The sequence below is a fragment of the Gymnodraco acuticeps genome, unplaced genomic scaffold (assembly GCF_902827175.1).
Source record: "Gymnodraco acuticeps unplaced genomic scaffold, fGymAcu1.1, whole genome shotgun sequence".
NCBI lineage: Eukaryota > Metazoa > Chordata > Actinopteri > Perciformes > Bathydraconidae > Gymnodraco > Gymnodraco acuticeps.
In genome coordinates, this window is record NW_022989778.1 from 1,694,686 (window position 1) to 1,712,988 (window position 18,303).

At 40.9% G+C, this 18,303-nt stretch overlaps 2 protein-coding genes across 2 annotated transcripts in view; both read right to left on the bottom strand.

Annotated features, from left to right (window-relative positions):
• Positions 1–2,945: 2,945 nt before the first annotated feature.
• On the bottom strand, positions 2,946–8,154 carry srsf5b (serine and arginine rich splicing factor 5b). The gene is given in 9 exon segments (XM_034220961.1): positions 2,946–4,020; positions 4,022–4,282; positions 4,603–4,710; positions 4,804–4,877; positions 6,183–6,255; positions 6,804–6,932; positions 7,057–7,127; positions 7,573–7,722; positions 7,999–8,154. Coding segments are annotated over 8 exon segments (903 nt in total). The 5' UTR covers positions 7,699–7,722; positions 7,999–8,154; the 3' UTR covers positions 2,946–3,959.
• Positions 8,155–10,269: 2,115 nt separating this feature from the next.
• The window catches only part of susd6 (sushi domain containing 6), a 38,507-nt gene continuing 30,473 nt past the window's right edge, over positions 10,270–18,303 (bottom strand). Inside the window, exons 6-7 of the mRNA XM_034220968.1 lie at positions 13,249–13,715; positions 10,270–12,781 (exon numbers count right to left, since the gene is read on the bottom strand). Of these exons, the coding sequence (XP_034076859.1) occupies positions 12,756–12,781; positions 13,249–13,715 (493 nt within the window). The 3' untranslated portion in view covers positions 10,270–12,755. The remainder of the gene's footprint in view (positions 12,782–13,248; positions 13,716–18,303) is intronic.

Consider the following 18,303-nt stretch of genomic DNA (forward strand, 5'->3'; position numbering starts at 1 on the left):
CATATTGTGTTGTAAATAAGCGTTTTCACTCTAAATTAGATTATCCTGAGGTATTGCTAAACTGCAGAAATCCATTGAGGCACTAGATGGCACCTCTGTTCAACCTAGTAGTATGTGTTTGTCATTTCTGTCTCACAAAATAAGAGATTACCTTCACACAAGGATTCAGTTTCAGAGAGAAGAGTAGAGGAACCTCTGGCACAACATGTAGCAACACAATACATCACACAGCTGTGAACAAACGTGTCAGTTGTTATCTTCATGCAGGAATGAGTGTTTGTGTCTGGGGAATCCACTCGGTGGGATTTCTTCTATTTTCTCCAAACTGACCTCCAAGAACAGGTGTGCAATTCACACTTTCAGAGCAGCATGCAGTCGAGAGACACATTTATCAAACTCTCTGGTTTCTTATGAGTTTCTTTGCAAAACAGATAAATCCTGTGGAGGTAATGTTCTGCACACAGCAGGGAGGGAGGATGTGGAGAGATGAGACGGAGGTTGACTTGGCATCAAAAGCACAAAGGAGAGTGAGGTGTGTCGTTAAAAAAATGAAACATATTTAAGCAAAAAATGTCAGTTTAGTTAAATCACAAGCAGTATAAACATAAATATATAAATAAATCGCGGTGGTGGCGAAGTCCATAGGGACTTGGCTTGGCAACTGGAAGGTCACCAGTTCAAGTCCCGGCAAGACCAAGTGCTACCGAGGTGTCCCTGAGCAAGGCACCGTTCCCTACACTGCCTTCCCGGGCGCCGTACATAATAATGGCAGCCCACTGCTCCTAACACTAGGATGGGTCAAATGCAGAGAAACAATTTCGTTACTAGTACCTGTACTATGTAATGACAATGAAAGTAAAAACAAATAGATATAAGTGAAAATATACTTTATTTGTGATATGTATTTTGAAGAAGCATGCCATGTGAATTTGGAAATTCAAAAAAACTAAACAGATAGAATTCATTACCGGTATCTATATCTTAATCTGTTTTGCTGATAACATATTATATTTTCAGCCTCAGTTCTCTATTGTCATTTTACTTTTTCTCTGCCTTTTGTTCCTCTGAATAATAACTCTTTACCCTTCTCTTGCGTTAGGTCATACCATCATACCCATACCCCCCTTCCCATGCTATTTTCGGTCAAAATTAACCGGTGTGGTTTGCACAGTGATATCTCTGGAACCCCTTATCCAATTTTGATAGTTGACATCTCATTTGAACAGTCAAAGCAAGTAGAATCAATGGATGACAGACAGAACGACACCAGGGGTGAATTTCATATTATTTTTGGCAGTAAGTTCAAAGATAGTGCTTATTTTACATTACTGTATATTATAAAAATGCTTGCCCTGTAGGCTGTGTTTACTGGAGATGGAAATGCTTCAGTTAGTGTTGTAGCTGAGATTCTTCCCGTTCCAATGATGTATGGGATGTATTGATTTGATACAAGCAAGCCAGTGTTTCATGTCATGGTCCGGACCCACCGGTGGGCCCATCAAGTTCAGCATTCACTGTAAGACACTGATACTGTTTTCCTCAATGAACATTTATTGAAAGAGAAATATACCATATCAGAACAACTGTGTGTTCACGCACATAATGCAAAATTGTGGAATGTCACCTCAGGCTCCTCTCCCTCAGGGGCCTCTCCCTCCTCTCCCTCAGGTGCCTCTTCCTGGTCTGTTGTAGGCTCAGTCTGGATCGCTGTTGTCTTCCATTTCTGAGACATCTTCCTCTATCTCCTCTTCATCTGGTTCAATCTCCTCTTCATCTGGTTCAAAAAATGTGTCCAGAGCCCCTGATACAGAAAATCGCCTAATTGGTCGCCTGCTCATTGTGTCAATGAGTCAAATGTGAGCAAGGCACAAATATAACTGCTTGAGAGACAGTAAGGAAGGCGCATTTAGCGAGAGAGGTTTGTGTATCTCGAGGGAAAAAGAGCTTGCACCTGTGAGAAGGTATGATACATTGTATCATACAGCGTGAGAAAGGGAGAGGTTCCCGTAACGTGTGTGTATAGATGTTTTCCATCTGCAGGATGAACATACTCATTCATTTCTATGGCGGTCAATTCTGACCGAAAACGTCAAAGGTGTTTCACTGTTGAATAAATCACTCAAAATGCAATGCAAGTGGTGATCATCAAGTGTATATGTTCAGAGGCCTAGTGTGGAGGATAACATAAGGTATTGAGGCAATTGGATGAAAAACACAATATTTATGATTAAAACAAAAGTCATTCGGTCACTTTTGAACCGAAACGCAAGAGAAGGGTTAAGTTACATTTTTTTGCAATATTAGAGAGTTTACAACATATTCTATACATACAGAAGATCTGCTGTGCAAAGGTTTGTGGGTCAGAATGACCGACAGCCACTTTGTGTCGTAGTGTTTATGTACACCTTGAATGACTAGGTATCAAATCAAGTTTTATTTATACAGCACATTTAAAAGCGATTTTTGGTCAAGCCAAAGTGCTGTACATGTAATAAAAACACTTTACTACAATCACAAGACAATAATTTACAACAGAAATATAAAAAAATAAAACACAGGGAATAGTCAGGTGTCATGCTCCGCTCTGACTAGAAGGCCAAAGAAGTGTGTTTTGTGAGGATTTAAAACAAGTACTCTTTAAGTTATGAAGTTATATAAGCATTATCAAGAAAGAATACCGTAGTTGTTTATTTTGAGTTTTGCGTATTTCTTTTGAATATTGTAAAGGCCTATTTTCTTTGTTGCAAAAGTTTGTTATTTTATTTTGAGCAAACACATCGCAACATCCTCTAACCATTAGAGGCCAAGCAACCGCAGACTATTCCAGAGCCTAAGGCCAGCTGCTGCGAAGGCTTGGTGCCCTGGGGTTTGAGCCTGGTCTTGGGCACTGTCAGCAGACGGATAGGTAGAGGTTTCATTACAATCAGTGATGAACAGAACATTTATGATTTAGTTAAAATCTTTTTATTGTTTAAGTCCAACGTCCATCTTCCTACATCATACAAACGTCAATCATATTTTTCACTGAAAATAAAATCCTTACATACAAAAATGTTGCATTTTTTTTTCAAACTCTTGTCTACATGTTCATTAAACCACAGAAACAGTCACAGTACCAACCAGCATTCTTGGAATTACATTATACACTTATGTAAAACAAAAGTCTGCAATGCTGTACACAAAAACAATATAACCTAAACCAAGAAAAAAATAAAAACTTTAATTACAAGTCTAGAAAAAAGTGTTGACATTTGCCTCAAAGGAGAATTACATCTCCCAACACAATAAAATAAACTGTCAACGGCAAGTGAGAATAAGCTCCATGACATTTAGAGTTCTGTGAACTGCTGGAAAAATGTGGTATTGAGCAGTGTTCTTGATACTGCAAAGCCAATGATGATTTATATTAAGCACAAAAGATGTTTAAAAAACAAAGATTCTACATTTTATTTAAAAAAAGGGGGGGGAAGCACATGCAAGCATCCTCAGGTATAGATAGACAACAGCTGTGACAGTAGGGCAGAAAATAGAGAAAAGAGGCAAACTGACTTTGAAAAAACAAGAACGATGAGGACTTAAAACGTGGAAATGGGTTAAAATTTGCCACTGAAAGAAAGTGGTCACAATGACAGATTCCTTCTTCAAAGTAATTCTGAACTTTACAGTCCCAATCACGGTGAAACATGATGCTGGTTCACTCGGGCATTTTGGTGATCTTGTGAAAAAAAAAGAGTTGGGGTGTAAACGTACATGAGGTTGATGAAAGGAGGGGGGGCCGACAAACAGCATCACTGTAAAAAGAGTGTCGTCTGTTATGGTGATTTCATTTAAACGCTCTCGATTATGACTACAAACTATTTGACTCAATGTTCCCGTTTGATACACGGGAGCTCCAGCGTGCCTCTAAGCCGAGTCTACTGGTGAATTAAGTTGTTTTACATTGAACTGAAACGTGGCTTTTAGCGCTGGCTGTCGGTGGACCGAGAGCGGGAACGGGAGCGAGAGCGGGAACGAGAGCGGGGAACGAGAGGCTTTCTGAGCGGGCATCGGGGAGGGGGGGGTGGCGGACCGGCTCATCTTGGAGCGCTTCGGGGGGTCTTTTGATTTGTGGGACGGCGAGTTGGCACCGCCGGCGGGGGAGACGCTGCGGGAACGAGAGCGTGAGCGGTTGTGGGTCTTGTGGGGGGGGCTGCGGGAGCGTCGGGGGGAGCGAGATGGAGAGCGACCGCGGGAACGGGACCGTGAGCGAGAAGAGCTCTCGGAGCGGGAGCGGCTCCTCGACCTGGGAGGGAAAGAGACGAAGGAGAGCATTAGGGTATGAAAAGTATGGGTACAAAACGTCTAAAACACATGTAGATCTACTGGATTTATTCAACCTGCATGAGAGATGGTTAAATTAATTCATTGAAGTCAACCTTATAAAGACCTAAACACAATCAGAAGAGGGCTTCATTCGTCTTTGCTGACTTGAAAGAAAGGTAAAATGCAGCTCTACTTAATCCAAGTCATAATGCTTTGTTAGGCCATGTTTTTATAGTGAGTAAAAAGGAAACGTGGGTGGAATGTGGACACCATCAACAAGTGAAAGAAAGAGCCGCTCACCTCTTTCTGGCTGCCTCAATGAGCTTGATTTTCCTGCCATTGATTTCCTTTCCAGACAGTTTGTCCATGGCGTTTTTAAGATCACTGGAAGAGGCAAACTCAACGACTCTGAAAACACAACACACAATAATTACAATCTGAGATGTATGTTTATGTCATCGATTGGAAAGCAATGGCCACTTAGAGAGATAATGGACTTACCCTTCGTTGAGCTTGGGGCGATGTGCGTCTGCAAATGTCACCTCTCCAGCTTGTCTCATGAAATCTTTCAGGTCCTACACACGTAAACATCAGTCAACTTATGGAGAGGCTCAGGACACAAGCACAGCCTGAGATATAAAACAGCACTGATTTACCCAAAAAGAGAGATGGTTAGATTGTCTGAGAGGACTACACAGACTACTGCAGATAAGGATGATGAGTCCAAGAACCTCACAGGCAGTCCTTCAAACTAAATGTGTTTTTAGAAAAAATACAATGTATGCCAATTTAAAGAGACCAATTTTGATAAGTGTTATGAGTGGAAAATCAATTAAGTATTTGCAAAAGCTTTGAGATTCTTGGACTCATTACAACTACAGAGACATGAACACCATCTGCATGAACTGAACTGCAGTGGCGCCACTTGGGCAGCCTTTGGCACCAAGAGCCCCATTTTCCCTGACTAAGAGGGCACAGGGCTCCACGCCGGGACCGCCCTTGTCTCGGCACCCTGTCTCAGTAAAGAGAGTGAACAGGGTGGAAGAGAGGAAACTACTACCTGAGAGCGAAACCCTTTGGAGGGGGCCGCAGGCTCTCCGAGCCGACCATAACTGCAGATATTATCCATGGGCACCTGGGAGGAATTCACACTCTCTCTCTCGCGATGTGCGGGAACACCAGAGGGGGAGGGGAGGGGGATATCGATCGACTGAAGCCCCTCAAATTAACGAACCATCGATCAATACGCCACCACCATCACCATCGACTCTCGCTCTTTCCTCTCCTTTCTCTCTGCCAACTCTCTGTTTCCTCTCTCTCAGCCACACATCAGGCGCCCCCCTGCCTTCAACAGGGGGCGGTGCGAGCGAACGAAGGGGCCGCCAGCGCCTCTAGTGAGGAGCGAGCGCTCACATGACCAGCAGGCATCAACTAGGAGTAGGACAGACTGGCTGACACCTCAGGGCTCAACCCAGACAGAAGGACCCAGAAGGGGTTAACTCCACCATAAGCGAGCTCTTCCTTATGACACAACAGTCAGGCTGGCAAATAGAGGGGTGAAGAATTGGTTACAATTTGAAAAAAAATGAACAAATTAAATGTTTTCTAATTTTGTTGTCTCATTACTTAACTGCATTAGATGCAGATTTAATAATTTATTTTTAAATAACAATTTGGGCCTCATCACAATAAAAAAAAGTTTTAACATTTAGCAAGCCAAGTAAAAATGATTGAGTAGATTCCAGAAAATCAATGTTTTTTAGCATCACGGAAAATCTACAGTTGTATGTGTGTATTGTTGGAGGCAGACTGTTGGAGGTGATAATATTTGTTGCCGCTTGTAGACTTGCTGTGCATAAAAATCATGTGGAAAAACTAACCTGCCAGCTGACACGAGAAGATAAGTTCTCAACGATGAGGCGATTCTCCGTGCGCATCGGAGGAGGGTTTCGGCTGAAGAGAAAAAAAGAATCAATCAATTGAACTATAACAGTGTGAGGTTGAACTACTGACTGAGCTGAAGAGCTTTCATTAACTTCTTGTCAACAGATCCGTAAACTGTTTTATCTCAAGAAAAAGAAGTAGCAAATATAAAAAACACGAGTGCAATCCTTAAATAATGAACAGAATGACTGTTGAAAGTAAGCCTACTTTTACATTTATATGCATTCCTTTCCTCATTTAAATGACACCAAGCGATTCTATCTGATATCATCAGAAACAGGTTGATTACCAGGTTGGTTTACACGTACAAGGAATTTGACTTGGTGTCGTGGTGCATACATAAGTAAAACAAAAATTAAGATTAAAAAACACAGATAGAACTATTTTAACATTATAGTAAAATTAGAAAAAATATAGTAACATTTTTAATTAAATAAAGCAGTACTTACATTGAAATAGAATGTAATAAAATATGTGCGGTAAAAAAACAAAACCCATACCATATCCTAGCTAAAGGCCTTTTGTAACCATAACCTTGCATGATGTAAGAATTTTACCTCCGACTGTTCTGGGAGCCTCTGCCATAGCGATCAGAGGAGAAACGTCCTCCGGCGCTGCCGCCACTGCCTCCTCTGCTGCCGCCGCGGCCGCCACGCAGACGCACACGAGCGTGCTCAATGGTCACCCTGAATTACAGAGGGTTTCGTTTTAAAAATTGTAAAAACAGTTCTTGATGAAACAGGCAGAGTAAGAAGAGAACGAGAACCCAAACAAGTTTATTCCCCATTATTGATTTTGCATAACTCCTACCTTTCACTGCACAACTCCTTGCCATCAAGCTCATAAACAGCATCTTCAGCGTCTCTGGGGTCGTCAAACTCCTAAACAAACAGAACACCACACGTTTGTCCCTTTTCCACACCGGTTTAGGATCATTCTTGACAAATAATGAACAAAGGATTTCTCAACCCAATTGCCTGTTGAGCGAAATGCAAATGCCCAGATATTTGAATGTAAAGTTGGACAGAGGTGGAAAAAATACTTAGATCTTGTACTTAGGCCAAAGAACAAAGTAGTTTAAACGGTAGTTAATAACAGTACTTGAGTAGATATACTTAGAGAGATAAGTACTTTATTGATCCCAATTTGGGAAATGTTTGCGTTGCAACGGCATACAAAAAATAAGAGAAATTAAGACACTAGAATTGAATATAAATGTAAAATGTACAGTGGGAGTTTAAGTTACTTTGAACACTGGAGTTTGAGGGGTTTTTTTCAGCATATATAAGTTTTCAGAATAATTGTATATGACTTAAGAGGACTCACCACAAAGCCAAAGCCCCTCTTGAGGTCGATATCCCGGATGCGGCCGTATCCCTTGAAGAACCTCTCCACATCCTTCTCTCTGGCCGATGGGCTCAGACGGCCGATGAAAATACGACATCCACTCATTTCCGATGTCGTAGTTACAATTATCTGCAAACAGGCGTACATACATTAACTTGACGAATGTATCTAACACAGAACATGATAAATAATGTTACAACTACTCGCAAATCAAGCCGTTTAAAAACGTTGGTTAACATGTTTTGTTAGCAAGCTAGCAAGACAAACGCTGGGGCCTAACAACCAATTTCTTAGCCATCCGTTGGTCGTGCTATTTTAAGCTAACAATGCTCATACGCAACATATGTTTATTTTAACACAACTCTATAGTGATGTTGAGATACATTTTAATCGCTGTGCACTTACTGTAGACGGGGTTTTGTCGTTGTTTTCCTTGCAGGGTGTGTTGACTGTGACCGCAGGAACTAAACAAAATGGAGCCTTTGCTTTTCAGAGAGGGGGTGGTTGAGCATGGATGTATAATGAAAACGATATTCTTCTTCTACGTCTTTTTCTACCACTTCTTCTTCTTTGACGTTTTCCCACTCTTTTTTTAGACGTTAGCGCCACCCACTGGTGAGATATAACCGGAAATATCATCTGTGTTTTTTATTTTAAGGAATCCTAATTTTAAACCTTCTTGCCAATAGTTAAACCAATATAGTAGAACTATTAAAAAACAGTATGACTAAATCGGCAATCAAAACTGTTTTTTTATCGGAAATATGAAACTCTATTTTTCTTTGTTTCCCTTCTTTTTTCCTTTATTTATTTTATGTCATTTTTGATGATTTCATGTCTACCTCCAAGAGACATAACACAATAATGTATAAATATAAAATAAATAAAATGATAAAAAGTATATTGATATAAATAATATAATAATAATTAAAGATGCGAGCAGCAATAAATGCGCCTTCGCAAGTCAACGCACGTTGGCGTACTTCAAGGATCCCTGCACGCGCAGCACTGCCATCGTCACTAACCAATCCGTAACATTAAACTGATTTCCTCACTACATTTATATAAAAATCTGATTCCCATATATATATATATGGGAATCAGATTTTCACACACACACACACACACACACACACACACACACACACACACACACACACACACACACACACAACACACACACACACACACACACACACACACACACACACACACACAACACCACACACACACACACACACACACACACACACACCACACCACACACACACACCACCACACACACACACACACACACACACACACACACATAGAAAAAGAGGGGTATGAGGCATGGCTATAATCAATGGGTGATCTGTTTGGTATTTTGAGCAGAACACTTCATAGACATGTTTTGTATATATTTATATATATCTGAGACCTATAATATATGCCTACAAATTGTATAATAGGAGACCTTTAAACAAATAAGTTGTCAATTTGCTGCTTGGGCTAAACAGTAATGCTCCTTCATTCGAACCAGTGCGGTTTGCCCGGCATAGACTGTATAAAGGGGTTAGCCAGGCATTAATAGTAGTAGACCACAATCTGCCAGAAATGATCACAATCCTGTAACCAATCCTGCTTCAGACTGAGGCAAGACATAACCAGTTATCTCTTTTTTTTAAAGTATGATACAAGTAGATAAATGATCTGGAGCACTGTTAGGGTTTATCCCAATTCCTTGTTCTTACCGTAAAGCCAGAGGGAGTCACAGTCAGGGTAACTGGAAGACCACACTTTAAAAAAAGTTAATTTTTACAAAGAATTAGTATTTGCAGTAATCAAATTAGTAATCTAAGATACTCATAAAAGCACAGTATGAAATGACCGAAGCACTGTTGTGATGGGGTTTTTGCATGTAACTGTAACCTTTTAGCAAAGCATTAAATCCCCATTATTAATCAATCGATGTGTTCTACTTGGTAGATATGTAAAGGTTCTACTTTCTCTGCGACCTGGCGGATGGTGACGCAGCAGAAAAACGAAGAATGCCGAAGTGGTTTCCGAACATGACGTCACTCACTCATCGGTTTCGTTTCTGATTATGACCACCAGGTGTCACTCTGACACAATATTTCTGTACACAGTAAACAATGATCAACAGTAGCTATAGCTTAAATAAGAAACATCCAAGAAAAATACATTAAAATAAAGTGAATCCAGGTAGAACATGTCTTTCTAAATTGCAAGCATACTCAATTGGTTTCAAGAAGTCAGGTGTGTCATTCTGCAGTCGTATAAAACACGGCAACATAATCCAGGAAGCAGTTATGAACATAACATATTTATCTAGGAGGACCTTTGACCAAGAATACATGTACTTTCCATTTTGATGGTTATTTATTGATTCTGAATTGATGGAAGGGATAGAGGTCTTCCTTATACAGAGGTTTGCTAGTGATCTCATAGCTGGTTAGAGTATCATGAGGTACTATATGCGACTGATAATACGTGATGCACGCTAGGAATAGCTCTAGAAATATAACACCGATTATGGGTTGCACAGATCCAGGAAGTAGGCTACTGCATTCATTCTGATAGTGAACAGGAGTTTCTCTTCATGGTTCAGATCTTTCCAGATTCTCAACCAAAGAAGTATAGAAACATGTTATTTGGAAATAATGACCAATCATATTCCACATTTAAAAGAAAGCTTTAATTAGAAAGTTATATACACACTGTAAAATTAAATTAAACTTTATACAAATATTAAATTACTATCTTCACACCCATTGCCATGTACAGAGGAAAAACCAAAGCAGAAAGCATTTTTGAAACGAAGAATCAACATGTGTACTTTTGTTATTTTTCAGGAACGCAACACCGTACAACAGTGTTTCTGAATGGTTCAGTTATTTTCTTTTTGTTGTCTCTTTTCAATCCCATAATATTTTACTGCCTTGTTGCAAAGGAATAGTGAAATATAGGTGCTCATACGTTCATCATTATCACCATCATCACCACCATCTTCATCATCACAGTAGCTGTAAAAGCTATGGGGGGACAGAGAAGAATGGTCATTCGTTTAGTCGTGTCCAAAGCAAAAGTATACTCATTGATAAATACACAAAGACAGTTTTATGCATAGAATAGAAAAGAACAGAGTAAGGCCATTGGGAAAACAGAATATGTTGCAATATTTTAAAGCAACCAATGCGGACGCTTAAGATTATAAAAAAAAGAAAAAGACAATTTACAAGTCTAAGGCAACATTCTGTTTGCATTAATAATGTAGCCATTGACAATGACAGACAGCCACTAATGCCAAATAAAACAAGAATAGAAATTCAGAAAGGGTTGTTCCGGGGGGTTCTCTGAGCAGTTTAGCTTGAAAGGTAATTCTCCTGATCCATCAGTGTCATGTCGTTTCCAGGGTGACCAGCTCAACCACTAAAAGCGTTTCAATTAAAACAGATTTATAACTAAATAATATGATACTCTCTTAAATTTGCACTTGGCATTAGGGAGGGCGAGTGAGTGTATGAGGCGAGGTTGGGGTGTTTCACAAAACGTTGCACTGCAACCAGTTGTGTCAATAATGCACAATAGTGGAGAGTCTTATTCAGTGGGAAGGTGGGCGAGAGCCAGTTCCTCTGAGGGGATTTGGGTTTTCCAGCCATTCAGCAGAAAATGATGAATATTCTAGCATGAGAGTACATGAATAATACACGCATTGTGTAGTGGACTACTTGGCTGACGGGACGCTGGTTTGTTCATGTGACTTATTCAGTGCTGGGATGGATATTTTCCTATGGTGAAAGACGGGGACATTGTGAAGCAAGGCGAATCAGGAAATGGCTGTATCGAGGCGACCGTATGACTACATGTCCTGAACTAGCTGACACATAAAGATACACACTCACACAGATTCAGCAAGTCAAAGCAAACTGAGCCACACACCAATAAATACAGACGGCAGAAAAGCAGAAAAAAAGCTTAAAGTTTAGTCAAGTGTCCGATCACCATGAAAGAAAAGACTCTTCTCAGCTTTCAGACTAAATGTGACATAATCGTGCTTTTCATCATGCCAACGTATTCTTCCTCACTTCCCCCTATGAACCGAAAATTGACATCATGGAGGATCTTCCATCCCTTAAATGAACCTTGAGGAAACAAGGACTGAGGAGACAAGGACTGAGGAGACAAGGCTTCTTATGGGGCTTGGAGCAAAGGAAAACAAGAGTATCCTACTAGAAAGTCTTCCATCAAGTTGTATAAACTGATGCTATCCAGATGCTAGCATGATGAAAAGCATCCCATGTCTTCTTATACAGGTAAGACTTAAAGCAAAGTCCTGAATCTAAATCGCCAATTAATTGGGTGCAGCTGGCGGCAGAAAAAAAAAAGCGTGTTTATTTGTAGTTATGATATGGTGTTAAAAAAATGCTGCAGCCTGCTTTTAGCTCTTGTGAAGTGGTTCTCAATCCCACTGATCCATAAGCTAGACGCCTCACGGACACACAGAGAGCAGAGAGGGAGAGACAGAGGAGGCTTCGTGCTTCTTTCAGCGGGCCATGGCGCTCTGACAGCAATAACTAAAAACCACATGCAGCATTCATAGATCCCAGCCGTCACTCACAACCTTTTCAAGTACAGCGGGAAGACGATTTTTGATTCCGGGCGTCAGGGGCGAACATCAGGAGTATCTTTTTTGTTTTATCCGCAGCAATCCCAGACGGAGTGGACGTGTTGCTATAGCCTTTTTCCGATGAAGCCTCTGTGAGCAATGTTTATATAGAGAAGTACACCTGGGAGGAGGCAAGTGTGTGATAAAACAAAGCCTATAGTACACAACCGTGACTCAGTATGTATGTCTTACAAAGGATCTAAAGGATTTATGTTGAGCTGGCACCACTTTATTGTCTGGCTTGTCTTTATTTCGATCCAGCAGCTGGGTGCAGTGGTGCTCCATCATTGCAAGTATTGGTTGTTGGCTTTGCTCTGCATGGAAAGCAATGGCAGAACGGGTTGCATTGGGGAATGGGGGCATAGTTCTAGTCTGTTCTCTGCAGGCTGTGAGGGGAGTGGGGGGGAAGTAGGTTGACAGCCACAGTCAGTCCTGGTCAGCAGTGAGAGAGGGAAATAAGGACTGTGCTGCTGCTGCTAGCAGGCTGGAGGCTTCATGCTTCCTTCAGCAGGGGGATATCTGCAGGGAAACAGAGCAAACATTAGAATAGAGTAAGGGCTCTAGAGTCAGCTGTTTACCCACCGCACTGTCCTGCAATACATTACATCACCAAATATACGTCAGTATGTTGGTCTGTTGTTATATGTTGCCACTGTAAGCATTCTCTGATTGATATCTTAACCGATGCATAAAGTATTCGTCAGCAAGATAAGTCATATTAAACTGCAGTGCAGAAATGCCTGAGATCATGTGCCTTCAACTGTTTATGCCTAATAACAAACAAAAAGATTTCTATAGTATTTGATCTTCTTTTTCTCAGTAGCTACTTATTTGTAATTAATCTAAGGGAATCCGTTCAAAAATGGTGTTTGTTATGATTTCATATACAAAAATCCCAATACATCATTATTTCAAATAGCATTCGGGCCATTGGTCTGGCTCCTTGTTAAGAAGCTAATGTGTGGAAAGCAGACGCTTCCTCTCACCGTCAGAGAAGTCGTCCACAGAGGTGACGGAGAGCAGACTGTGCTGGTCGCTGCTCTCTGAGTCTCTACGGAGAGGTAGGGGGCCGGCGCAGGCACCCCCAGGGTGCTCTCTAGCCCATGATGATGAGGAAGAGGAGGAGGAAGAAGGGGCCTGATGAACCAGCGCCGTCTCTGCGTGGCGCCGGGAGGAGAAGGACGATGAGGAGGACGTGGATGGGAGACATAAGTCAAAGTCTCTGTGGGGGCGGCTCCTGCTGGGGCCCCCGGCGGCCCCCTGAGGACCCTCAGAGAGCACGATGGGGACCCGAGACTCGGTAGGAGCCTCGGGGGGAGACGGAGAAGGTGGAGGACCAGAGACCCCACACGGTCCACCTCCTCCATAAACTGCCTCCTCATAGGAGGGCAGCGTCACCTGGACCCCCTCCACCATGATGGAGCTGGACTGGCCGGACACCCCCTGCTCCCTCCTGATGGACAGAGACGCAGAGTGAGGAAGAGGAGTGAGGAAGAGGGTCAGGTTGAAGGCATGATGCAGTCATGTGTGTGTCACAGCATTACCTCTGAGAGGACAATCCCTTTATAGCAGGCTGCACCAAGCCCTCAGCAACACATCAACAAGAATGCCAATGAGCATTCCATCTAAATCATCCACTGATTGGATTTCATACTTTTATTTTTATTTTTCCAGTATCTAAGAAATGCCAACTGGAACAACCTGTTCATGTAACTTGTTTCAACCAACACTGAGTTATAGGTGTGTCCACAGAAAGAATGAAAGGCTGAATCTGCTGCGTCACCTTGAGACTGTGTTTTTCCACAGCAAACAGAAATAAAGCTCTCACGAGTTTCTGGCAACAGCTGTTGTTCGAGAAGTAAAAGGCTAATCATTCACTCTTTTTACACTCTTCAGTAAAGACAAGGAAACTAATTGAACTGGGTCATGTGACACGTACACATACTCTTTATGACTTAATCTAAGGGGAAATAAAAAAGAATATGAAATATTTGTATTGCCCTATTTAAGTGGAAAGTTTCAACTGCCCCAGAATGTTTTTTCAATGTATTTATTTTGACCAGATGTTCATATAAACTTTGAATCTATGTTTTGATCAAGATTATTTAATGCTTGGCTAGCTCCGGTTCACCACACATTTGGAGTGCGAAACCAACAAAAAAATATGGAAATAAGGATTTGTTTGCGTTTGGTTTGTACGTACCCTGATAACAAAACTGATAAGCCAAAACAACTCAAGACAGATCTGGCATTTAAAAAACTAAAATGTATTTTCCTAAAACAGCAGCACTATAAGGCAGTAATGAGATACAGACCAAATGTTTCAGCACTTTCTACACCGGTAAACAATATACAGGGTTCTTACACCTTTTCCAAAGTCAAATTCAAGCACTTTTCAAGCATTTTCAAGGTGCATTTTCCAGCTTTTCAAGCATCTTACAGCTGTTGTAAATTACATATTTATATACACATACTCAAATGATTATTTCCCTACCTCACATTAAATCAGATGTTCTTTATGCTATAAACAACCAAATGTGTGTTTCGTGATAGCATTCTACACGAGGATGAAAAATTAAAGAAAAGAAAACTAAGTTTAATATTTCAAAATGAGTGACCCATCTGTATGTCCCATATAACCTGTCTGAGCCGATATAAAACAATCAGCCAAATAACTTTTCAATACATTATTGATTACTATTTTTGAGGTACTTTTAGGTTGGCAGTAAACACAAGTCAGAGGTACATGGTGTACTTCTACTCCTCTACAGTTCAGAGGTACATGGTGTACTTCTACTCCACTACAGTTCAGAGGTACATGGTGTACTTCTACTCCACTAGAGTTCAGAGGTACATGGTGTACTTCTACTCCTCTACAGTTCAGAGGTACATGGTGTACTTATACTCCACTACAGTTCAGAGGTACATGGTGTACTTCTACTCCACTACAGTTCAGAGGTACATGGTGTACTTCTACTCCTCTACAGTTCAGAGGTACATGGTGTACTTCTACTCCACTACAGTTCAGAGGTACATGGTGTACTTCTACTCCACTACAGTTCAGAGGTACATGGTGTACTTCTACTCCACAACAGTTCAGAGGTACATGGTGTACTTCTACTCCTCTACAGTTCAGAGGTACATGGTGTACTTCTACTCCTCTACAGTTCAGAGGTACATGGTGTACTTCTACTCCTCTACAGTTCAGAGGTACATGGTGTACTTCTACTCCACTACAGTTCAGAGGTACATGGTGTACTTCTACTCCACAACAGTTCAGAGGTACATGGTGTACTTCTACTCCACTACAGTTCAGAGGTACATGGTGTACTTCTACTCCACTACAGTTCAGCATGGGTACATGGTGGTACTTCTACTCCACTACAGTTCAGAGGTACATGGTGTACTTCTACTCCACTACAGTTCAGAGGTACATGGTGTACTTCTACTCCACTACAGTTCAGAGGTACATGGTGTGTACTTCTACTCCACTACAGTTCAGAGGTACATGGTGTACTTCTACTCCTCTACAGTTCCTACTGGTGTACTCCACTACAGTTCAGAGGTACATGGTGTACTTCTACTCCACTACAGTTCAGAGGTACATGGTGGTACTTCTACTCCACTACAGTTCAGAGGTACATGGTGTACTTCTACTCACTACAGTTCAGAGGGTACATGGTGTACTTCTACTCCACTACAGTTCAGAGGTACATGGTGTACTTCTACTCCACTACAGTTCAGAGGTACATGGTTGTACTTCTACTTCACTACAGTTCAGAGGTTACACATGGTGTACTTCTACTTCACTACAGTTCAGAGGTACATGGTGTACTTCTACTCCACTACAGTTCAGAGGTACATGGTGTACTTCTACTCCACTACAGTTCAGAGGTACTTCTACTCCACTACAGTTCAGAGGTACATGGTGTACTTCTACTCCACTACAGTTCAGAGGTACATGGTGTACTTCTACTCCACTACAGTTCAGAGGTACATGGTGTACTTCTACTCCACTACAGTTCAGAGGTACATGGTGTACTTCTACTCCACTACAGTTCAGAGGTACATGGTGTACTTCTACTCCACTACAGTTCAGAGGTACATGGTGTACTTCTACTCCTCTACAGTTCAGAGGTACATGGTGTACTTCTACTCCACAACAGTTCAGAGGTACATGGTGTACTTCTACTCCACTACAGTTCAGAGGTACATGGTGTACTTCTACTCCACAACAGTTCAGAGGTACATGGTGTACTTCTACTCCACTACAGTTCAGAGGTACATGGTGTACTTCTACTCCACTACAGTTCAGAGGTACATGGTGTACTTCTACTCCACAACAGTTCAGAGGTACATGGTGTACTTCTACTCCACTACAGTTCAGAGGTACATGGTGTACTTCTACTCCACAACAGTTCAGAGGTACATGGTGTACTTCTACTCCACTACAGTTCAGAGGTACATGGTGTACTTCTACTCCACTACATGTATTTAATACCTTTAGTTACTTTACAGATCAGGATGAATGATGTGAAATCTAATTGTTAAATCTTTAGTTCCAGCTGGAGTAAATCCACCAGCTACCCTGCAGTATACAAAGTCATTCAAACTAGCTGCACCTTCTCCAGCTTTGAGAACACTTTCATGATCAATCATTATAAAACATATCATATATATTATTCTGAAATGGACCAATCTGCACAACGACTACTTTTACTGTCGGTACTTTAACTAGATTTGGATGATAATACTTTTCTACTTTCACTTGAGGAACATTTTGAATGCAGGACTTTTACTGTGACAGAGTATTCCTACACTCTGGTACTTCTACTTTTACTCAAGTACAAGATCGAGTACTTTTTCCACCTCTGGTAGCGTATTAGTCTGAATTGTAGCCACAAAATCACGCAGAGCTGCATAAAAACAGACTCACAATGGTAACAAGTGGAAAATAATATTTACAAATGTGTCCAATGATTTGTAGGTAATGCTACTCAAGACACCTGACTTCTTCAAAGGAAGACTGCGTTCATTCTACAATTACATGGGATTAAAGCAACATGTAGTTTTACTTGTATAATACTTCAATTTTATATAAAAGACAGTTTGTTTTCATCTGTTTTCAAATAAACAAAGTCTTGCTTTCAGAATATTAAACTTGTTTCGGCAAATTCAGATGATAAATACAACTTTGAAGCTTGTGACGGCATAATTACAAGAAGAGAACGGACTAATGTAACGTCACAGCAGGCATAACAACAGCCGGTGTTTCTTGTGAGTGTTTCCCCGGTACACAAACGCAAAAATACACAAACACACTCGCGAGCTTCCCCCAGACCAGTAATACAAACGAAAATGTGTCTTCGGGTCAATGTGACTGATTTCGAGAGCGCAAGTCACATTTGGTTTAGGTACGAAACATACTACCAGTAGAAATCAGAGGTGGGACCAAGTCATTGTTTTGCAAGTCCAAGTCAAGTCTCAAGTCAGGATGGGCAAGTTCGAGTCAAGTCAAGTCCTAAACTTTGACAAAACGAGTCATAAACAAGTCATTATGTGTTTTTCACCAAATGTAATGACATCGATCAACAGAATAATACTTAATAATCAAATTGCTCTTTATTAGTCACATTAATAATTTAATAATCCATTTTCTCTCTGCTGGTAAAGTAACGTGTGTTTTTCTAATTTAAGAGGGATCAGTAAGGTAAGGCTACCGTGACGGTTTGATTCAGAAGGAGTTTAATGGATAAGATCCCTGATGTTGAGGTAACCAGAATGTTTATTTCTACTGTGTACAACATGTTATAAGGGACCCACAATCTATCTTTATGCAAGGGATAATGTGCAGCGAGGCGTCTCTATGGGGAAAAGAACACCTGAATCTAGATCCCTCTGCAGATGGTACTTTAAGTATATTTTGATGCTAATACTTTTGTACTTTTACTTGTAACATTTTGAATGCAGGACTTTTTATTGTACAGGGTTCCTGCAGGTTTCGCCAACTCAAATTTAAGACTTTTTAACACCTTTTTAAG